At 42.8% G+C, this 24,475-nt stretch overlaps 1 protein-coding gene across 8 annotated transcripts in view; it reads right to left on the bottom strand.

The window, feature by feature from the left end:
- Positions 1-24,475, bottom strand: part of RAI14 (retinoic acid induced 14) — a 135,489-nt gene that overhangs the window by 24,056 nt on the left and 86,958 nt on the right. For all 8 annotated transcript variants that reach the window (XM_061616024.1, XM_061616034.1, XM_061616070.1 and 5 more), the window contains exons 4-7: positions 4,857-4,945; positions 3,597-3,661; positions 1,601-1,658; positions 610-680 (exon numbers count right to left, since the gene is read on the bottom strand). In XM_061616024.1, coding sequence (XP_061472008.1) covers positions 610-680; positions 1,601-1,658; positions 3,597-3,661; positions 4,857-4,945 — 283 coding nt within the window. The remainder of the gene's footprint in view (positions 1-609; positions 681-1,600; positions 1,659-3,596; positions 3,662-4,856; positions 4,946-24,475) is intronic.

Raw genomic sequence — 24,475 nt, 5'->3', positions numbered from 1 at the left:
TCATCCTGCCACGAATCGTGGAAGGGGAGCACCGGGGCCTGGGGCAGGCTTGTGCCCAAGGGCCCTGGCATGCCTGGGGCTGGACCTGCTGGTAAAGATGGCCGTTCACCTTACTGGATGCTGCTGCTTTTCCTCACAGGAAGCCTTTCCTATGGTGTAATCATAAGCTCAACATTAGGCACTCATACCTGCTGTATTTTGAGTGCTGGTGCAGAATCGAGAGCAATATGAAACCCTAGTTCACACTTTATATGGGAAATGAAATTACCACTTATCCACTGCATGTTTCTGATTAACACCATCATGTCTGAAAGGGAAATGAAATGAGGATCTATAAATATAGAGATGGGGACATGTAGAGAGGAGCTGCAATTGGGCCAGGCTCCCTGGCTCATGTCAGCGACACAATTACAGATGTGGACCTCCCACTCAAACATCAGGGTTGCTAACTGGAAGGCATGTAGTGAACAAGGAGGAAGCTCATTCGCTGCAGAAAAGGGAGAATCTGCCCTGCTTAATAGAATTTAAATGAGGTTTCACAAACTGGAATATTGTCTAAAGCTTTGAATAAAACTCCACAAAGTTATCAATGAGATAATGATTACATACCACATCTTTTACATTAATTGGACACTTGTGTTCACACAGGAGTTGAGCTGCCTGCAGGCAGCCACATGCAGCTAAGAAAAGATGAGAGGTGCAAAATTAGAAAATCCTGCAGAGCCTGTACCATCAGAGAGATTTTCCAGAATTGCTGAACTGTATTTCTGCCATGCCTATTCAAGAGGGATAGGAAACCTAGTAGCCCTCCAGATGCAGTGGGACTACAGATATTTTAGATCCCAGTTCTCATCAGCCCCAGTAGCATGCTCAGAGAAGCTGGGAGTTATAGCCCAATAACATCTGGAGGGCACCTGGCTGGAGAAGGATGATCAAGTCCTATGGACCTGTTCCCCAGAAAAATGCCCATAAACACAAAATTTTACATACAATTTATTTTATTGCATTGGAAATTGATCTTATTTGTGCCTGGTTCATATAGCCACTGAACTCCATCCATGGAACACCTAGGGTTAAGCCCTCAACTAAATGTTCCTAGAAAGCAGGATGTAACAGAGACAGACATCCCCTGCCTGTCTCCAGTATCTGGAGACTACTGTCATGCACTCTATGTAGGGCTGGCTTTGAAGGTCTGGCAAACTGCAACTATTGCAGAATGCATCTGCAAGAGTGCTGATCAGCATTCTAGCCAACGTCATACATAACCAGTTTTGCAGGATCTACACTGGTTGTCTATATGTTCCTGGGCCCAATTCAAGGTGCTAACATTAACCTAAAAAGCCCTTAATGTCTTGGGACCTAGATATTACCATACCAACCAGTCTGAAAACTGAAACTGATTGGGGGGAGGTGCATTTACAATCTCACTGATAAGTGTAGCTCATTGCCCAGGGGCCTGGAGCAGGACCTTCTCCTTAGGTGTGCCCCAATTATGGAACTCCCATTGGGACTTCACCTAATGGCTAAGACATTTTTGTTTTCCCAATTTATTTATTTTTTGTGGGGGCACGGTTGGAAGAGAGAGAAAAGGATATATTACCCGCATAGTGCAAAGCAGTTTTCCCAGAGCTATCTGTGCTCTCCGGTGGACATTTAGACTGTAGGACGGCAAAAAAGTATGTTAGTAAGACACGGAGTACAAAGCATTTACAAGATAGTTAAATATTAGACAGGCGCCATCTCTGTTATCTTTTTGGTGCCTACTGAAGACCTTACTCTTTCAACAAGCCTTTTAAGTTGAGACCTTATCCCAGTCTGCATCTGTGTTGGAACTGCTTTTTAATATGTTTTTCAAACCTTTTTTTTAAAAAACAATGTTTTAAACCTTTTTAAAAAAAGATGTCTTAAAAGCTTTTTTAAAAATGTTTTTAAAGATGTTTTGTTTTAATGTATTTTAAAATCTGTTTTTATGATGTTTTAAAGTGTTTTTAGTGCTTTTGTTTGCCGCCCTGGGCTCCTGCTGGGAGGGTGGGATATAAATAAAATAATAAATAAATAAAAGATAATTGCCAGTTTTGGAAAAACTGCTTTTGTGGGATATCTTCACACATTTAGAGAGCCATCCAGAGTTTCTAAGCCTGGATCAAAATTAAAATGAAGGTTCGTGGCCTCACACTTGCTCCATTCGGCAACCTTGAGGTTGTATCAGTGGTGGCTGGTACACGTTGGGGCTGGTGGGGCAGAAGGCAGAGAACCCAACAGTAGGTGGAGCCAGAGCCAATGACAAGCAGAGCCAGCAGACTTGGGGGGACTGGGGGGAGTTCTTCTGTAGAGGCGGAAGTCATGGCCAAATGGGATAACTTTGTTGGATGAACCTCTGGTGATGAAGGCCCCATGATAAGCAAGGGCTGGGGCAGTTTGTCCTTGACTTGCTAAAACTGAAGCATATACAACCAAACAGGGATGCGAATTATTGTATGAAAAGAATGCCACCACATTTTGTAATGAAATAAAAAGGTCTTCCTTAAACTTAACGGTCAGTGAAATTTATCCATACAGATTTCCCAAAAGGAAAGAAAAATCAATGGAACTATTCCCACAGGTGTATTACAAGAAGTATTTTGAGTATGCATGGAAATGTAACACTCAATTCTTCATTTAACAAGTGCTGCCAAATCCGGCCACTGACAAATTGGACAAGAAGTATTTTTAGCTAGCTGATTTCACAACAAACATGGGGTTTATTTTGGCAGTTGCAGCTCTTGTTACTCGTTAGCATCACACAAAAGCAAATCCCTCAGATGTTACTAATTAAGACTTTACGACAGCTGTACATATATAACATATACCATCACGTTTTACCATTAACCACTAGATCAGCCTTTCCCAACTAGTGTGCCTCCAGATGTTGTTGGACCACAATTCCCATCTTTCCTGACCATTGGCAATGCTGGCTGAGGCTGATGGGAGTTGTGGTCCAACAACATCTGGAGGCACACTGGTTGGGAAAGGCTGCACTAGATCATAGCAAGGAGCACACAGCAGAACAGGCGTCACAATACCACATCACTAACTCTCATTGCGTTAAGGTGCAAGGGAAAGCGACTGAAAGGACCATAGCTCAGTGGCAGAGCATTTGCCTTCCATGCAGAAGGTCCCAGGTTCCATCCCTGGTGTCTCCAAGTACGGCTGGGTAGATAATGCTGAGCTAGATGGACCAATGATCTGATTTGGCAGAAGGCAACTCCCTAGGACAAAACGGCTTCCTCGCCTCCCCCTGTGCGCCCTCAAAGGGCCCCCCAGCCCTCTGGAGCTGATTTTGTGGGCATGTGGGGATCTGCAGGGGAGAGGAAAAGATAGAGGGAAGTTCCATTCCGCTAATGCAAATCTTTTGCGCTAGCAGAACGGCAGTGTTGGATACTGCCCTAACAATCTACTTATACTCCTCAGCACAAAGAGGTCCCTAAATATTAATTATTCTGTTGAAGACTCTTAGCTCCGCTTAAGTAGCTGCTTTAAAGGAGATCTTAAAAGTGTGCTAGCATTTATCAGGGCACCAGGAGTAGCAGTGAAGAGAAACAAAAAATATACTTCACCTGAAGGAGCCTCTTGACACAATCAGGGTGACTGTTCTTGGCTGCAAGGTGTAAAGCGCTGTGCCCTGGGTAAAGAGGAAATGAGTTCAGATACTCCAAGAATTGCAAGGCATGCTATGAAACATGAAATGATACTTAGAACTTGGAGCACCGCGCAACACATTTACTAAGAGAGGATGTGCCTCTCCAGACTTTAAGAGCATCACTTTGTTCTCTGTTAAGAGGACTGATGCAGTATGGGGTGATCAACAAATGTGCATGCTGGTACTTCCCTTTTTTCAAAGTGAAGCACAAGTCCACGTAAACCTGGGGCAAAGATATCTGGAAAGGTCATTCTGCATTTGGCTTAAGTCAGGGGTGAAGAACAGGTTCTAGCCAAGTTTGACAGGTGAGCGCCTGTCAATCACTTGATGCCACAACAACATCAGATGCCTCATTTTTGCACAGCACTGTGCGTGAAAGCCCCAAGGATCAGAAGTGCTGTGCATGGGGCTTTCCAAGCACTGATGATCAGGAGTGCCTGCAAACCCCCTTTAGACAGCATCTTTACCTGCCCCACCACCTGACATCATATATGGCCTGCAGGCCAGAGGTTCCCCACCGCTTGCTTAAGTCTTTTCCTGTACAGTCTACATATTTGCAATACAATGAGTTTCAGTGGTTTCATAGTTGCCTGAACCAAGGAGCAGGCTAGGATGTGTCTGCAGAGAATTCTGCATTGAGTCGTCAATATTCTACTACCTTGTAATGACTTAATACACCCAATTTCACTCTGTGAGATCACAAGGTGTGCTTTGTCCAACTGTGAATCCAACAAAAAATTAAGACTGGGCATACAACACATAGGTAGAAGACATGCTTTGCGTGCACTGTTCTAAGACACAGCTGCTAATCAGAACTGGCAATGCTGGGGAAGACAGATCAATGACGACCCAGCATAAAGCATCATCATGTGTTAATTTGTAAACCAAGTATGAAAAAGTCAGCTCAAATGGGGGAAGGCCCATAGCTCAGTGGAGGAGCATCTGCTTTTCATGCAAAAGGTCCCAGCTTCAGTCCCTGCTGTCTCCAGGTAAGGCTGGGAGAGATGCTATCTGAAACCCTGGACTGCCACTGCCAGTCAGTGTAGACAACACTGAACTAGAGGGACCAATGGTTTGACTTGGTATAAGGCAGCTTCCTGCGTACCTAACTAGTGACATGCACCAGGAGAGCAAAAAAGAAGAGAAAAATGGGCAGGATGCCTAACAGCTTGAGTACCTGTTCCATCCTGTGCTGTAACATCCACACCATGCGTTGTCATAATCCTGAGGCATTCTGTATGCCCTTTGGAGGCAGCCAAGTGGAAACTAAAAGAGAGAAAAGAAAGATCGCAACTCTCATCTGGTTCAACTCCATCATCTTCAGCTCAATTAGCATTACTCCATTGTCAGCAACAAGAAAGTTACTGGTAGGAGAGTTTTCCTGTAAGTTGCAGTTAAGATGTTCCTTCAATAGAAATTAATTTTTAGACTGTATTACATTTCCACCCCACCTTTCCTCCTAAGAACTGAAGGCAGTTTGCTCACAACCACCCTGGGAGGTAGGTAAAGCTAAGGGATAGTATGACAAGCTAAAGGTAACCCAGTGAGTTGCAGAGCAGAGCAGAGATCTGAACCTTGCCTTTTCCTGTCCTAGTCTGAAGGTCACATACAGTGCTAGTCCTACACAGAGAAGATTGGCATAAGCTAATAAACATGACCTAACTTAGGTTCATTAATTTCAATGAGCAGACTCGGTTGTATACATCCCTATTACTCTAAAATCACGACATCTCACTGGTTCATCTGGCACAGTAATAGGTACTTCTATAGAGCTTAAAGTGATGTACATAATCTTAGGCCAGTAAAATGTTACAGTCACCTCAAGTCACATATACATTACAACTACAGTCACATATTGTAAGTTGCACTGAGCATTCGTTTGGGGGAGGGAAAAGGTAGAGGTAAAAGTTTAACAAACAAACAAATTCTAATTTATAAACCAACAACTCATAAAAAATCATGGTAGGGTACAATCAAATCATTAAAACACCATCAAATTGCAGCACAAACAGCTAACACTAAATCATATTAATTCAGATAATGATCCCTACATCGAAGATGGGGAGGTATACACTTAGCACAAATGTGCTGTATCCCACAGGGGAGACTGCAGCCGCTTTGCTCCTTCTCTGGTACTGCTGCTGCCACCATGCTACTATGAGCTAAGCTATGGTTTGGCTCAATGTGTTGTCTGAACATGAGCTTATGGTTTGTCTCATCCCAGACACACCATAAACCTAGGTTTGGATGACATGTTAAGCCAAACTATGGCTTAGCTCATAGCAGGAGGAAGAGCAAAGCAGCGACAATCTCCTTTCCTGGAGCCCACACATTCATGCTAAACCATGGTTTGCCTTAGCATTAAATGCGAGAGCCACCTACTGAATTTCTGGCTGAGGAAAGAGCCTGATCCTATGCAGAGTTAGGCACTCCTAGGCCCACTGATTTCAAACACATGGAGATAAAGCTTTTGTTTCCCTACAAGAGTCTAAAGAAGGAAGGAAATCTTCCCAGAGGAAGAATTGTTCACCTTCAGTAGTAGTAATTATAATAATATAGTATATAATATTATATAAGATATATATTTTCAATAATGGGGTACACTGGGGAGTTTTGGATCACTTGATGTTTCAGCATCGTTAAAGCTAAGTAGGTGTTCATATCATTGGATAGCCTCATGTAAAAACTTAATATATCTAAGTTTATGCAAAACAACACACAATTCTCTGCAACCCCTTTTGATATGATAGTACACAAGGACACTCACTCTGGGGTTATGGTTGAGATTGGCTGCAGCTTCCTATTGAAGGTGGAACTATGCTGCACTTGACATGGCACTGCCATTCAAAATGACATCTCACTGTCTCCCCCCGTTTGCCCTATAATGTGTAGAATTCTGTACTTGTATCCTGTTGTCATCACATACGGGCTCATCATGGAGATCAATTTTTTGGCATCAATGCCATATTATTATTATTATTATTATTAATAATAATAATAATAATAATAATAATAATAATAATAATAATAATAATAATAATAATAATAAAATTTAATTTATGTGTCGCCTATCTGGCCGATGGCCACTCTAAGCGACGTACATGTAAACAGTTAAAACACAATGGGATAAAATACATTAATACAATATATAAACAATACAGCAGCAACAACAATATTAGTGCAGGGTAAGAGGCATTTCAGTCATAGAAGTTAACCCTCCCCGGAAATCCCAAAGGCCTGTTGAAAGAGCCAGGTCTTTAAGGCTTTACGAAATACATTTAGGGAAGAGGCGTGCCGTAGATCTTGTGGGAGGGAGTTCCAGAGGGTGGGGGCCGCCACTGAGAATGCCCTCTCTCTAGTTCCCGCCAATCTAGCTGTTTTTGTCGGCGGGATTGAGAGAAGGCCCTGTGTACGCACACACAATGGCGAAGTAAGTTTTGTGTGAAATGGCCTTTAGAGTTTCTGAGATGTAGCCATGTTTGTTGCTTTTGCTGCAACACAGACTACGAGTCTTGTGGCACCTTAAAGACTAAACAAATTTGTTATGGCATATGCTTTTGTGGGCTAGAGACCATTCTATCAGGTGTACAAAGTGTCATCCTCAGCTGCAGGTGTATATGAGGGGTGAGGGTAGAATTGTAAAGCAGAGAGGGAAATGGAATGCAAAAACTACAGACAGTGACAATTCAGTACGCACAGTGGCCCTTCACAGCAGCAGTGAATGGTGGTAACTTAGCAATGAAGAGTTAATTAACATCTGTAGTGGGACAGGAAACCATTGTCTCTTTTCAGACCCAGATGACATAGGACAGAAACTTCTTGATGAATTGTAATTCAGCAGTTTTATAGTGTAGGAACCGAGGAAGCTGCCTTATATGGAGTCAGACTATTGGTCCATCTTTCTCAGTATTGTCAAAACTGACTGGCAGCAGCTTCCCAGAGATTCAGGCAGAAGCCTCTCCCACCCCCTTCCTGGAGAGGCTGGGGATTGAACCTGGGGCCTTCCCCATGTAAGGCAGATGCTCTACCACTGAGCTATGGGCCTTCCTTTGAAATTCCTTTATTCAAGGATAGCCATCTTAAGGTCAGTAGTAGAGTGCTCTGGTAGACTGAACTGTTCTCCTAGGTTTTAGAATATTGCCATTTCAATTGCTTTTTTTCAAATATTAGCTGGGTTCCATACATCTGGGTTCCATACAAACAGATAATGATCAAATCAGGTGTTTAAAAATAGATCTAAGTATTTTAAAAGGCAAATAATTTATGAAGCTATGTCAGAGCCCACTGAAAGAACACATTTTTGGATGAGGAATCTAAGAACATAACTACGAACTTACACTTGCTTATCAAGGCACCAATGAACTGAACTGTTATAAACAGTTTGTTCCCAAGAAATGTTCTATAAACCCTTAAGACGTGATTGAACAGGGAAGAGACCACATTCTGGCCAACAGTCCTGTTCCTAACTTAGCTAGGAGATAGCACAATGAAAACATTCAAACAAAATCAAATCCATTAAACTCAAAGAAGTTTACAAAAATAAAGAGATACTTGCATAGGAACGTGCAACCCACACTTCTGGGGAGTTTATATTTCAACAGTATTTGCAATAATTAAAACACTTCGAGTAACAAGCTAGCTAAAGCAATGATGACATTAAACTTTATGCCCAAGCCCTTTGTTTGCATAAGAAAGTCTGCCAAGGATAACACGCTTTATTTGTAATGGTTTGATTTTCATTTAGAGACAAACAGAAAAAAGTCTTCAGTGAAAGCACAAGTTCTTTTTAATAGGTGTCAAGCAAAATGACTTTCTGGGGGACGTGATACCTGTTCACAAGGCAAAATTGCTTGTAAGGTAGAGGGACAAATCACAGAGAAATCGGTCCATATTTCATTCTGGCATCTTTCCAGAAGATGCCAGTTTAGTTGTGTGGAAGCTGCAAGGTACCTCTTACTGCCACAGCCATTGCTTTGCTTTGGAGAATGCAGTTGCCCCTGTGTCACTGACACTGGTGACATCATAGCTCAGGCATACACCTCATGCTTTTATGTGCAGAAGGTATCTGGTTCAATCACCGGCACTGCCAGTTTAATGTTCAGGTAGCAGGCAGAGACCCTGGAGAGCTGCTGCCAGTCAGAGTAGACAATATTGGGCTAGATGGACAAATAGTCTGACTTGCTACAAGGCAGCTTCCTTTATGACACAATTACTTCTCCTCAGGCCAGAGGTGCTATTTGAAGGGCTGAGGAGGAAGAGCCACAGTAATGCTGAAAGCTCTGCATTTGGGTACATTCAAGATTACATTACTAAAAAGCAATATACAGTTTGAAAGCATATCATAATAAACAATCACAGTTAGGAAAACAGGACTATGCAGCTATCCCACTGAGCAATCTATAAATTCAGTGAATAAAACTGAATACATAACAACACAGACACCCTTTTGGAGGGGAGAAGAAACAAAGGGATTTGTGCCTTTGATATGTATACTTACCAAAAGGGGGTCTAAAAGCCCAAAATAGCCAGGTTCCTTCCCCTTCCCTGTCAGCTTAAGGAGGGTGCCCAACAGGCGGGTAGTGTTCTGGCTTCAGCCAAGTCAGCATCCACCTGAACGGGCACAGTACTGGCTGTGGCCAATGCCAATCAAGCAAAAAAGCCCCTACCACCCTTTCCTACCCCAGAGCAGGGAAAAGGATGTGGGGTGGAGAGAGCTTGCTGGTTTGGTCCTGCATGACCAAGGTGCTCAGGGTGCCTTGGCCAGAGAGCTACCAACCCAGCCTTTCTCCCAGGGCAACAGAGATTGCTATGCAACTACTGGGATGATCCACACCCACCTTTGCAGGTTCAGAGATGGAAGGAAGGTGGTTTGCTGAACACACTCGCCGAAAGGGCATCACAGTGAGCATGGCAAGCATAACAGTTGATGCCTGCCTAGAACAGACAGATGGCCATTTAACTGTTTAGAACAGTCAGCCGGTAGTTAAGCCAGAGGTATAAGTGCTCCTGAATACGAATGGGATCTGTTGGATGGTGCTGATATCAGTTCGAGTTTGCTCTTTGTCCGCAAGCTGCTGCTTTTATTGATCTGTATTTTTCCCCTCAGAAAAAATATTGATATTAATATTGATATTTAAATATTGATATTTAAAAAGGAAATATTAATATTAATATCAATATTTTTATTCACATTTTAGACATGGATTTTTTAAAAAAATCCATCTCCGAAAATAGCCATGGAAAATCACTACATAAAAATCTGATCCACAATGATAGCAAATAAGCCAATTAATGGAAAATTAGGTACCAAATCCAAATTGGGTGGAATTCTACCATATACCTACTGCTGAGAAATAGGCTAATCTGAGCTAGTTTGTGACATGGGGAAGAGAAACTGTTTCAGCAGGATGGTAGCCATTCTACCATGGCCAGCGCCAAAGGGCGACCAATTCAGGCCCTGGCCGAGGGCCCCTGGAGCCACAGGGGCCCCTCGACAGGGTGGGAGAGTAGTGCTCCCCCTCCGCAATCCGCGGCAGGGTATCTGTTGCAGACTGCAGGGAGGGAGCTTCCAAGCCACCCGCCCGTTCGCTCACTCCACCTACCTGTCTCTCCTGTCTTTTGTGGCTGCACACGCAGGGCTCCCATTAACCAAGATGGTGGCCGAGGTTTCCCTAAGGTGCTGATGCCCCTGCTGCCATTGCATGCGTGCCATCAACCAAGATGGTGGCAGAGGATTCAGCCCCTTAGGGAAACCTCAGCCACTATCTTGGTTAATGGCAGCCCTGCGCGCATAGCGTACGCAGCCGCAAAAGACGGGAGAGACTGGTAGGTGGAATGAGCGAACAGGCGGGCAGCTAGGAAGCACCCTGCCGCAGATTGTGGAAGGGGAGCGCTACTCTCCCACCTTGGTTGATGGCAGGCAAGGTAAGTAGATGGGGTGTGAGTGCATGCATGCATGCTGGGGCAGGCTGGTGCCCAAGGGCTCCGGCATGCCTAGCGCCAGCCCTACATCCTACCTGTGCTGAACTTGCTAGCTCTGGCTTAACAACCAGCAATGCAAGAACCAGAACCTCAAGCAAGTGCATTGCTGGTTAGACTGGTGCTTCAATTCAGAGCACTAATCAGCTGTAGTATGCTACCTCTTGAAGTGCTCTTAAAAACAGCTTTGTTTGTAGGATGTGGGTAGGGCCTCAGGAATGCCCCACCAAAAGGGGCTCTGCCAAGGGTAGGGTGGCCTGGGAAGCTCTGGAGGGTTTACAAATGTTGAGGGAACCCCTTGCAAGGGTGATCGTCTCCAACTTTCTACAAGCAGAGAATCTGCTAGTATATACATGAAGTACTGCAGCTTTGTTCCTTTCACCAGCCCCAGGGAAAGATACACTAAAACAAAAAAGTCTGTCTTGCACAAGAGAAGGCTTTAGGCACCTGTTCCCTCCACAGCGATTAACAACAGCTGCATTGGTTTATTGCTGGCAGTCAGGGCTGGCGGCAGATCCCAGGAAACAACCAGCATTCTCAAGGAAGCTTCGTTATTCCAGACAAGATCCACTGGGGCCCAACACACCCCACCTGAGCTTCCTCCATTGCTGTCTCACTCCACCCTCTCCCTGAATCAGGAGGAGTGTTTTATGGACTAGATAAGGGCCAATAAACTGAATCCAGACTGTTGGTGAGTGGTTCCTCTGACCAGCTGAGTGATGTGCGGCCTGCTCTAGATGGGGTCACACTCCCTCTGAAGGAGGTTTGTAGTTTAGCGGTTCTCCTGGATCCATTGCTGTTGCTTGAGGCAGTGCGGAGTGCCTTCCATCAGCTTCGGCTGGTGGCCCAACTACAACCCTATCTGGACGACGATAACCTGGCTACATTAATCAATGCTTTGGTAACCTGAAGGTTGCATTATTGCAATGCGCTTTACGTGGAGCTGCCTTTGAAAACGCTTCGAGAGCTTGAATTAGTGCAGAATGCAGCTTCCCAATTGTTGAAGGGTTTAAAGTGAACAGATAATATAACACCAATTCTGTTCCAATTACACTGGCTGCCTTTCCGATTCCAAGCCAAATTCAAAGTGCTGGTTCTGACCTATAAACCTCGTCATGGCTCAGGACCCCAATATCTTCTGGAAGCATCTCCCAATATGAAACTGCCTAGACACTTAGATCTTCTTCTGAGACCCTTTACAAGGTCCCCCCTCTGAGGGAGGTTGGGAGGATGGTGACAAAGGAGAGGGCCTTTTCAGTTGTGGAATGCGCTACCCACAGAGGTCCAGCTCGCACCTTCATTGACATCTTTTTGCCACCAGGTAAATTTTCCCAAGCATTTGATAGACTGAGATTATGTTGTTTATATTAGTGTGCTGCCAAAGATTTCTGTGGCTGTATGGGGGTGGTTGTTTTATTATTTTGTTTTTATGGTATGGTATATTTTGTTTTTAACAAAGGTGCAAGTTGCTTGGAGACCTTCGGGTAACAAGGAACTAATAAATCTAATAAACAACAACAACAACTCTGGCGGGCCAGCACCCTCTCACCCACCCACCCCAAATGGAATTCTTTAACCAGCAGCTGCTCTGCTTTAATCACAAAGCAGTGCGGCTGTCCGCCACAATGTAGACTAGTGCTTTTTGGTAGCATCCAAATAACAGCACCTAAGCTCTTTTTGAGGTCCAGGGCATGCAAGTCCAGCGTCCAGAGAAAGCTGGCCATCAGGTCACTACAAGGATCATTCTGGTGCTAATGATCCCTAGACACTCCACCCCCAAAGATAGCCTTTCAAAACCACAAAGTGCCTGCTTTATTCTGTGAAGGCTCTTAGATATATTTATTTGAAACAGCATTGTCTGGAGTACATTCTGAACTCTTTACACACAGTCTAGAGGTTTGTTTTGAGTGAAAACATCCCTCTCCAAAGCAAACTATTTGGATCCCCTCCTTCCCTCATTCCTGGTGTATATGTTCAGTTTCTTTCAAAGCAGCATGGCTCCCTTGCCAACAACTCAGTGATTTATGGACAAAATAGCTTTGCAAACACACAAAATTGTGGAAATAAGGATGAAGTTGTATTAGGGCCTCTCCAATACTGTCAATAAACCTAAAGAAACCAGAGGCTCTAAAAAGACATTTCTTTACGTTGCTTATCATGGCTTTTAACCACAACCATCCATCCATCCAGGCACACTCCCATCCTCACCTGCTGTGGAGGATGGGCCTGTTTTATATGTCTCTGGGCTTTCAACAGAGTTGGGGAAAAGGGGAATGGAGCATAATCCTTCCACTTCCTTCCTTGCTCCAAACTCAAGGACTCCTTTTGTCCTCCAGCTTCCATTTCAACAAAGCCAAATCTTGTTGCAATCCAGACCATGATCAAACAAGACTGCCTCAGCCCATTTTCAGCAGATGGAAATAAATTTAAAGATGTCTCTTAGGACCAGTTTGCACATGGATGCTCATCATATGTTGACCAGAGCAACAAGCCTGGGCTCGCAAATGTGCTGTGAGTCATTGTAGCTTCACACACACACACACACACACACACACACACACACACACACACACACACACACACACACACACACACACACACACACACACACACACACACACACACACACACACACACACACACACACACACACACACACACACACACACACACACACACACACACACACACACACACACACACACACACACACACACACACACACACACACACACACACACACACACACACACACACAAAAAAAGGACTTCAGTTTGGGACTTCCGGGAAGGGTGACTTAGCCTGTGCCTGCTTTTGAGACGGGCTCCTGCCTCAAAAGAAGCTTATTCAGATATATCAGTCAGTTTTTTCTTTTTTTTTTGACTGATTAAACTTCTCCCGGGTAGGGAGAAACGAAGAGATTAACCTCAAAGCCTATTTTTGTTGGGACGACCAGATCTCATTAATTTATGGGACGAGGTCCAGCCGACGAAGGTGGGACGGATTTTTAACAACAAGCTCTATCTGGAAAAGCGAACGTTCATCTTATCTTCTAAGAGAGAACGCACTAACAGGCAAGCACCCTTCTTTCTATATTTTTCTTTTACTTGACTTAAATTGTTGCTGTTTAAAAGAGATTTGCCAGATTGATCGGTTTTTGACATCTCACTGGGGAGCCGTAACTTCTCTCTGCTACGCACTAACTAATAGCTTATCTCTGTTTTTGTTGCAAAAAGCTGTCCTGGATTTGCATTCTAAAGATATACACAGAAGAGGGATTTCTATTCCAGATTTTTATTTTGAAAAATATTATACTGTTTTGAGACTACTCTCTTTTTGGTCTATTTTATTTTGACGAATCTGTTTCTTGACGATTGCCATTAATTGTTTCGATCCTGGGAACTGCATTTTGTTTACTTAACTATTGGAGAGATAAGGCTGTCTGCTCTGTTTATACTGTGATGTCACCAAGTTTGGAGTATTAACCCAATTGTTGCTGAAATAAGAAGTGGTTTTCCTATATTTTTCTTTTAAAATGGCAATTAAGAAAGTGGCTGAGAATCTGGAAATAACTAGGTTTCAGAAAATAATGGATGAGATTGAGATAACGAAAATTGAATTGAGTAAAATGAAGCAGGAAATTAAAGATATAAGGGTCCCTGTGAGAGAGGTGACCCTGGAAGGGGTCCCTGTGAGAGAGGAGACCCCGGAGATTGGAACAGGGGTCCCTGTGAGAGAGGAGACCCTGGAGACTGGAATAGGGGTCCCTGTGAGAGAGGAGATCCCGGAGATTGGAACAAACGTGGAACAGGAACAAGATTTGGAGTCTATGGACTTTAGAAATAAAATCTATTGTTTGGAACTCAATGTTATCTCTGAAGAAATTAATGAAGATTCTAGAGATAAAGTTATCAATGGCATGGATTATCTTCTGGACTGGAATGATGTGATGGAGCCCAATATAGAGAAAATCTATGGAATTAACTGCAGCCATGTGACAATGGAAAAACTTTTAAGAGATGACCCAGTGTATTTTGAAAAAAAGAACAGAGATATGATTTTACAGCAGTATTTCAGCAACCTATTCAGAATGGATGGCAAGAAAATATTTGGGATAGAGGTAATTCCCATCAGACTCTTACTATATGACTATGGCTTTGACAGCAAGATTATTATGGAATACTGATAATGGAAGATTGGATATTGAAATTACTGGACTTAACAAGACTACTGAAGATGGAAGATGGAAAATGGAACTAATAGAGATAATAGAACAATGGCTACTGAAATTACTGAACCTAACAGATTCTGATGTGATGGATTAATTGAAATGTTTATTTTGACTATGGTTATAACAATAAGATTATCATAATTAGTAATGAGATGGATTAATCGATATGCTTATCTGGAAAAAAAAATTGATAGATATATTTCTTAAAGAATTGAAACCTCTCTTTGACTTTTTGTGGAAAGAATAAAGTAATGTTTATGAGATTTGATGATTAAGTAAGATAACTACTGGAGGAAAGTGATTTTATAATATGACTTAAGAGACAGGATTGTTATATATTATAGACTTATAACTGATTTGATCTTTGACAAATGGGAAGTCAATATTTTACTCTTTATTTTTTATTTTTGTTTTTTGTTTTTTTTTTTTTTTTTTGTTTAACTATTTTTGATTTTGTTTTTTGTCTTTGAATGTTTTATGATTTTGTCTTGTATGTTTTATGAAAATCTGAATAAAAATTATTGAAAAAAAAAACAAAAAAAGGACTTCAGTTTGGACCCAATACTTTTCACTAGAGACCATTCAGGTGTCTGAGTGAGGAACAGCAAGTGATGAACATGCATGGGTAAGTAAATACTCAGAAGCTTGAGGGGGTATACCATATCTGGCAGCAACACGGGGCTTTTGCAATGCACGTGGTCCTTAAAGTGAGTGTATAAGGAGACAGGAGGAAAAACATTTCTACATTCAGGACAATGGACAGAAGAAAGGAAGTATGAAAGCTTGTGAAGAGGCAGGATAAGCACACAAATAAAAGCTATAACACCAAAGGGTACAATGGCTAACCAGCACAAATGATCCATTTTAAATTCACTAGTTCAAAATTTTTGTTGGACATTTGTTTTTCTTAATAATGTTATTTAGTTTAATTTTTGTAAATTGTATTGCTTTTATTGATGTATTTTTATACTTGTTTATTTTTCTTTGTAAGCCGCCTTCAGGGCCTTTGGCCAAAAGGCGGGGTATAAATAAATTTAATAATAATAATACTGCTAGCTTGCAACTCTTATTGGCTTACAAATCCCGAGTTTCACTACAATGTCATACAAGGGCCTATGTTTGGGTTGTATGCTGAACTAGCACAGTCTTCTACAACCTGGTGCTCTCCAGATGTTGTTAGACTACAAATTCCCATCATCCCTGGTCACTGGCTAAGCTGGTTGGGGCTGATGGGAGTTAATCCCCAACAACACATGGAGGACATGAGGCCACAAGACTGACGAAGTGCTACACATATGAGCCTTGGGCTTGTGAGCACCTCCCCTTCTACCAGGCATCCAGCACAGCCATGAGAAAGACTTGCTTGTCAGTGTGTCAGAACCTGAAGAAACGGTGGATAACGTTAATTACAGTTTAAGGCAAACTGTGGCCCTACAGAGGTTGTTTTGACTCCTGCTTACATCAACCTTTGGCCATGCGACCTGGGGCAGATGGAAATTAGGGTTTAGCATCATCCGGAGGTCTCCTGGTTTAGGGAAATGAGCCAATGTTAAACCTTTGTTTCTGATCCTAGCTTGCTTCTCTACACAATAGAGAAGACTAATGACAGTACCAGGTTTGGATGTAACAAGCTATGATTAATAAAAAAATCGAAGCAAAAACCTCCAATCGCCTCCCTATAGCTGTGCTGACACTCATTCATGCAGTGCTAAATCTCAGTTTAGCACTACATTTGAACCAAGTCAATGTATGGAACTAAGCATTGATGTATGCAATTCTTTATTGCCTGGCCTAAGTGCAACCTTTTTTTAAAAAAAATGTATCATTGACTGCAAATAACATATTATGCCCACATTGCTGAACAAGTTTTCAAATATTTCAGAGATTTTCATCCCTATTTTACTTCCTCCATTTCATCTCCTGAATCCTGCTGAAAAATAGATAGGGAATTAGGCCTAGTGAATTTTAAAATGTTTAAAACGTTGAGGAACTCAAGTAGTTCGTGGGCAGCTTGCTCCTAGCCAGAGGCTTTCTCAAGAAGCTGGAATAAAACATCAGCGCCAGCATGCAGCAATCTTGTGACTTTGATCTACAAAGAGATCTGCAAGAAACCACTTAAGCTAATCTTGGAAGCTATTCATATTTTACTCAGCTACCTTCACAAGAACTGAATGGCAGACACTGATACGCCACATCAAATAGAAGCCGGCACCACTAATAAAGAAAGAAGCAATGACCCCCCCCCCTCCAGCAATTTAAGAGGCTCGAGATAGTTATATAGGTTAAAGACTATAGCTCATTTTTCTATGTGTTTTTCTTTTTTAAAAAAAAAAAACACAGGGGTCAAATTTTAGATTAGATGGCAGATATTAAGTAGTTAGAACTTAGATACCCGATTTTTAAAAACAAGCTTTAAAACCAAATATGAGCAGCCCAGTGATAGAGATCAGGACCCAGAATGTATGGGGCGAGGGAGATATTTAACCCTTCCTTCAGCCACTGTAATCCTGAAAACACACAGAGACACATTCAATTAGCTACAGGAAAGACGTCCCTTTGGAGCCAATGGGAAGTTTTGTTCCTATGCTATTTGCAGCGGGGGGGGGGGAGGGGGAGGGTTCAAGACAGTGGCAGGGGAGAGTTAAAGCTCCCCTCCTACAAGCTGTGATCCCAATTCAGATTGCTCTACCAAATACACACATGCCCCATCCAATGTTTGTGGAACCCCTAAACGTAGGTGGAATTGTTTTTCAAAATTTGTAAGAGCCAATGAGGAGGATTTAGTAATGCCTCAAGCATCATCTGTCCATGGGGTGAAGGAAATATTTCTAGGCCCCTTTCGTTTTTATAGCCCTGAAATTAACTCTATGGTAAGCACAAGACGTCAAACTGATTTCTGGTAGATGCTCCTTCAAGTTCAGCTGATTGTAGTTATTTGGCTTCAATTGCAGGACCTCACTGTGGAGGGGCATGGTGGCTCTCAGCTTCTTCATGTGCACTCCCCGGGAGGGAGAGGGAGAGGGAGAGAGAGAGAGAGAGAGAGAGAGCTCCCTTCTCCCTGACTGTTAGTCCAGCAGTTACCTCTCTTGGTTTCCAACTTGGACTGGGACCTGCATTTCACAAAATATGCAGTAGATGGAGGTGGTGTATGGTTAGTCCTTTCAGATAGGACAATGGATTTTTTTTGTTAAAAAAAAGGCTGTCAAGTAATTTTTAAGAAGGTCTAGACCAGCCTTTCCCACCAAGTGGGCCACCAGGTGTTGTTGGACCACAACTCCCATCAGCCTCAGCCAGCATTGCCAATGGTCAGGATAGATGGGAATTGTGGTCCAACAACATCTGGTGGCCCACTAGTTGGGAAAGGGTGGTCTATACTTTGACTTGAGCAAGGGTTGAACGGCCTGCTTCCCACATCCTTCTTCAGGACATATCCAGAGGGCTCTTTAACCATCTCTATGCCAAAGCAGACAGCAGTCAAATCTTTGGCAGCAGTGCCCCCATATGCTGCTCCTATGACAAATACCGTGGAACTGTTACTGTTAAACTTTAAAGAGTATTTTCTATGGCAAAGCAGTGGCAGAGCTGGCACTCTTGTCTCACCCACAACCTGGTGGCTTCATGTCACCTTGGACAGCTCCTTGAAAGTTTGGACTAAAACCCGGAGCTGATTCCACTGCCCAACTGCCATGGAGCCACCAGCTGCCACTGTGCCATAACGCCTTGCTTTGAAAGGCCCTACCTTGAAGAAAAGCATGGGTGTCTCAGTACCACCAGAAAGCCCTACAGGAGCACCAGCAAAGACTAGCAACACAGGAAGCTGCCTTATACTGAGTCAGACCACTGGTCCATTTAGCTCAGTACTGTCCACACCAATTGACAGCAGCTGTCTAGGGTTTGAGGCAGGGAGCTTTTCCCCAGCTGTACCTGAAGATGCTTGGGACTGAACTGGGGCCCTTCTGCATACCAAACAGATGCTCCTCTGATGAGCTATTGCCTTTCTGAGCTAGACAGTCGGCACCCACAATGGATAGTGGGGGAACAGCCAATATGTGGGTGTTTGAGAGCAGGATTATCCAGAAGCAGTGGGTACAGATCTGCTGCTCCATCCAATTATCCACCTGAGGAAGAAAGGTCTCAAGATAGCTAACGGGTGGGCCTGTTTGGCAGATCCCTCCCCCTCATTATGCACATTGGCTATTATCCATATGAGAACCAAGACACAGGCAAATGGGGGCAAACCTCATGGATAAATGGGGAGAGCCTCTGTTGCCGTTCACAGAGAGTGGTGAGGGCAGTAGGGCTCAACAGCCCTTTGAGCCTGCCTTGTTTCATATGGGAGAAAGTGGCCACGGTGCACAAGACAGGAGATTCTTCGCACTGGGGGCTACAGGACAGATGGACAGATCCATACGTCAAGATTAAGACCTTGAGTTGCTACCTGTTCATCACAGCCTTGTGTGCCCACCTGTATCAAAGTTAGGTTAAAAACTTTGTTATTCAGGTAAGCCTACCCAGATATGTAAAGCTGACATGTATTTTAATATGTATATTTTAAACTTCGGATTTTATTTATAATTTGATTTTTTAAAAAAGGTTAGCTTGTTTTCAATGTCTGTAAACTGCATACAGTGTTTTACAATTAAGCAGTATACCAATTCTATTAAATAAAATAATTAAATTTTTAGAATACTTTTCACAGGCTGTCAAGAGATGACAGTCATGTCTTCCTACCCAAACATTTGGTTTGTACTATTAGGAGGCACGATTTAACTACTTTACAGATTTTCTCACTATTCTAGAGATCCCGCAAAAGAAAATAGGGGCTGAAGCAAAGGGACTGTCACCTAGCTTCATTCTTATCAAAAGCCCTTAAAAGATGTTTCCAATTCATACACAAGTTGTGCTCTTCACTATATAGAAAGGAATCAATCAAGCTTTGTGCCTAACAAAACTTCATCAGAGAATCAGCTGGATTTTTGTTTGTTTTATTTTAAATCATTATGATGAGATTAGGGCATGAACTACTTTCTAGTCTTAACTTGCCTTAGGTGCAGAAACCTGACCTTCTCTTCAACAATTTTAATCAGCAAGAGATCAACTCTGTTGAGTGATTTTATTTAACCAACAACATGCTTTATCAAAAAAGACAATTCTGTTGTCACATGCTTTCTAACTTTAAAGTTGCCCATCAAGTGGTTTGAGCTTGTAATGAAAAGGATCGAGAAAGAAGAGTAGGAGTAGCAGCAGAATAATGCTTTTAATCAGGGGCTTTAATCAGATTAAGTTGCAAGTACAATCATCAGTCACCAAAACAATAATTATAAAGAAATCTTTGGCAGAGATCCACAAGGGATGGACATAAAATATCTTTCTGGAAACTGTCTGTCTCTGGATATCCAATGAAGTTGTCCAGTTTGCGCAGGAACCTCTACTTGCACAATGTAACTTCCCCTCCCTCTCCTCCCCCTACACATCCTAAATCTGTTCTGGGGGTCCCCCCAATCTTTTGGAGCAGTTTTGGGGGAGGAGCAAGTGCACAAAGAACAAGAAGCGGTGGGAAGTTCCGCTGTACAAACAGAAGTTTTTGTGCTGGATACAGGCCACAGTGTGAAATCAGACCCACACCACACCACCTCATCCCTCCCTTATTTAAGGTAAGGGACTCAGCATGGTGGTGGTGGTGGTGATGGGGGAGCTGTTGTCAATCTGACTTTGTGCTTGGTTTTGGAAACATTCAAAAGCAGCGAGAATGTTCTCTCAGGATGTATGGGAGGATTGGGACCAATCTCTCACGATGCACTGGAGAGGCTCAGAAGCCACAGGAATCTCTCAGACTGTTTCTGAGGGTATTCAGAGCTCAACATGAAGAGAGAAACTGACACACACACCCAGTCTACACCACATTTGCATACAGAATTGCGCTGACAAGAAATTAAGATTAGTTTTTTAAGATCAGCCAGGCAACAACCCCAGTACGTTTCATACATACAAAAGCAGGCATTATGGAACACGTGGTCTCAGTCATTAATGTGTAGCAGTCTGTTTCAATCTTAGCTCTTTTTTGCAGTGTTGCAAATGTAAATTATTCTTCAGTTGAACACAAAAGGCATCTGTTGAAGCTTCCTTCATTTTCCTACTTACCAGTACATGGAGTTTAAAAACATAAGAAGAGCCTGCCGGATCAGGCCAGTTGCCCATCTAGTCAGCACTCTGTTCTCAAAGTGGTTAATCAGATGCCTATGGGAAGCCTGCAAGCAGGACCAGATCACAACAGCACTGACTGGCTTTCAGAGGCATACTGGCTGCCAATTAGGTGCTGGTTTTGGTGTATAAAGCCCAATACAGCTTAGGACCAGGATACCTGAGAGATCGTCTCACTCCTTATATAGCCAGTTGATCACTGAGCTCCGCAGGTGAGGGCCTCCTCCAGATACCATCTTATGAGGAGATCCTTTCTGCACAATACAGGAACTGGACCTTTAATGTTGTGGCACCTACTGTTTAGAATTCACCCCCCTTAAACATTAGAGGAGCCAGTGTGGTGTAGTGGTTAAGGTGTTGGACTACGATCTGGGAGACCAGGGTTCGAATCCCCACATAGCCATGAAACGCACTGGGTGACCTTGGGCCAGTCACTGCCTCTCAGCCTCATGAAAACCCTATTCATAGGGTCGCCATAAGTCGGAATCGACTTGAGGGCAGTACATTTACATTTTTTAAACATCAGAGAGGTGCCAGCTTTGTATTCTTTTCACCACCAACTAAACACCTTCCCTTTCTGACAAGCTTTTTAAGTAGAGATTTTTCCTAGTCTGCATCTATGTTGACATTTTTTTAAAATAAGTTGTTTGCCACCCTAGGTTTCTTTGGGAGGAAGGGCGGGATATAAATTTAAATAATAATAATAATAATATTTATTTATTAAAGTGATATGCCACCTTTCCTCCCAGTAGGAGCCCAGAGTGGCAAACAAAAACACTCTAAGACACCTTAAAAACAGACTTTAAAATATATTAAAACAAAACATCTTATTTATTATTATTTAATAATACTAATACCACCTCCAACAATTTACTCACTAGTAGGGAATGTTCTTCACAGGGAAAATATTTCTTGTTTCTTCACATAATTTAAGATGTTTTAGAGTGTTTTTACTGCTTTGTTTGCCGCCCTGGGCTTCTTCTGGGACGAAGGGCGATATATATATATAATTATATATATATAATTTGTTTCATTATTCTCTTTCTAGCTACTAGCTATGCTGCACTCAGACTGGAGAACACTACAGTATTACAGCAAGCCCAGAATTATTCACAGAAGTCTCAATCAACTATAGCTTTTACAGCTAATCTAGGTTTTCTCTACAGAGTAATTATTTCCACATTCAATCAAAACAAGCAGTTACGACAAATGTTCAGAATCAAAGCCACCAGTGTATAACTGTAGTTGGTTAGCCTTGAATAAATGGAAGGAAGGTGCCTCCACTGTAGATGATCAGACTGTTCTTACACTGTACCATGTGCTGCACCCCAAAGAGTAGTGTCTGCATACACTCCAGTTTGACACCAGGCAGCACAATGGGAAGAGGGGGAAATGCCTCTCTTTACCTGTCTGGGCACAAACACATAGTAAAGTAGTTGCAGCTACCAGGAGTGGGATGCCAGTGGAAAGGTTTCCCTAATTCCTATTCTCATGGGTTAAAAATCCCTCCAGGACTGGGTCTGACTGCCAGAAGCACGCTGACTCAACTGGATCCGTCTCCCACTCGCCCCTCAAAACTAACTTCTCACTCTCTTAGCAATGCAATTAAGAATGTAATAAGAGCCCTGCTGGTTCAAGCCAAAGGCCCGTCTAGTTCAGCATCCTGTTCTCAAGGTGGCCAACCAGATGCCTGTGCAAAAGTCTGCAAGCAGGGCATAAGTGCAACAGCCCTCTCCCCACTTGCGATTCCCGACCAATGGGAATTCAGAAGCATATCGCCTCCAACAGTGGAGGTAGCGCACAGCCATCATGGCTTATTTGTCATTAAATAGCCTTAACCTCCATGAATTTGTCTTTCAAAACTCTGGCATTCAGAGCATACTGCCTGCAACCCTGGAGGAAGTACATAGCCATCACTTGCTGTGGCATCTTTTTTTATTTTAAAAAAAATCCACACACACTTGGGTGGGGGGAATTTTGTTAGAGTGGGAGGAGAGGGTTAAACCCTGCCCTTTGCCATGGCCCTGATGAAAATGAAGGGAGAGAACAACTGCTATTAGCATGTTTAAAATGCAACAAGTGGCATGTCTAGCTTCGCCCTGAGCAGCAGAGGCTTCTCTAGAAAGGAGTCTTTCCAAGACTTTCATGGATTAAGCCCATGACGTTCTGCATTCAAAGCATGTGTTCCACCACAGATCTATGGCCCTTTTCCCAAGCTATCCAACTGCACCTCACATAATTCTAACCTTGAAAAAGAAAGAGCCATATTCAACTAACTCGTTGCGCTAGCGGAAGCCAGTGCAAGGATTCCCACCAACGCAACAGGATTTCCCCTCCTCCCCTGGTACCCTCCCCAAATCTGTTCCAGAGGGTTGGGAGAACCCAGAGAACAGCGCGGGGGGGGGAGAGGGGAGGCTGTTCCACCAGGCAAGCAGAAATGCTTGCTTTGACAGAACAACCTCCTTAGCATTGCCATTGAATACAACCCAAAGTTCAATTCTCCTACACATCTCCTGCAAATTTACCTTAACTATCCTTTTCCAAGTAGTTCATCACAAGAGCAACTTTTGCAAGTCTTTAACTGCAATTATCATACTTTTCCAAGGTATATCTTGTTCTAACCTCACCTGAACCCCCACCATTACCATCTCCCTTTCCGGTGACATAAGGAGGATCCGATTCTTATAAGGCCAAACATCTTCAGGTAATTTTCTGAACTTCTTTGGAGAACCAAGGAAATAAACCACAATAAACGTTTATGTGTTTTTGCAAAAAGTAATGCACAGATAAGTGTGTCTAAGTCTATACACAGAGATGAATTACATCATCTGCTGTTGCTGCTTGCTTGGAGGAAGAGGCAAACCTTTATTCTGTATAGTTTTTAGTACACTTGAGAACCCTGAGCTTGGAATCAGGGCTCCAGTTTCTCCATGGCAAGTGAAAATGACTGATGCTTTCCAGCTGCTGTATCAATAAACTTTAGATAATGGAGTCACATGGAAGTGGCATGTTTCACCTAACCCCATCATCCAGATGTTCATTATTGATTTAAAGAATTTTTGTAATTTCACTTTTATCCAAAAAAGGAATTCAGGGCAGTGTATATAAAAACTTAAGGTAGAATCCAACTAACACATCCCATCAACGCAAAGATTTCCACTTACACAACAGGACTTCCCCCCTCCTCATCCCAGGCTCTCCCCAAAACTGTGCCAAAGGGTTGGGCTACCTACTAGAACAGATATGGGGGAGGCGCAGGAGGAAAGTCCTGTCACGCAAGAGGAAGTACTTGTGCTGATGGGACACATTACTCAGTGCTACATTGGATGCAACCCTTAAAATCCACATTTTAAAAACATAAATCATTAAGCAAAAAGACAAGCTAA

The sequence above is a fragment of the Rhineura floridana genome, chromosome 1 (assembly GCF_030035675.1).
Source record: "Rhineura floridana isolate rRhiFlo1 chromosome 1, rRhiFlo1.hap2, whole genome shotgun sequence".
Lineage (NCBI taxonomy): Eukaryota > Metazoa > Chordata > Lepidosauria > Squamata > Rhineuridae > Rhineura > Rhineura floridana.
Note: the sequence above shows the minus strand (reverse complement) of the source record. Positions and strands in the feature narration are given on the sequence as shown.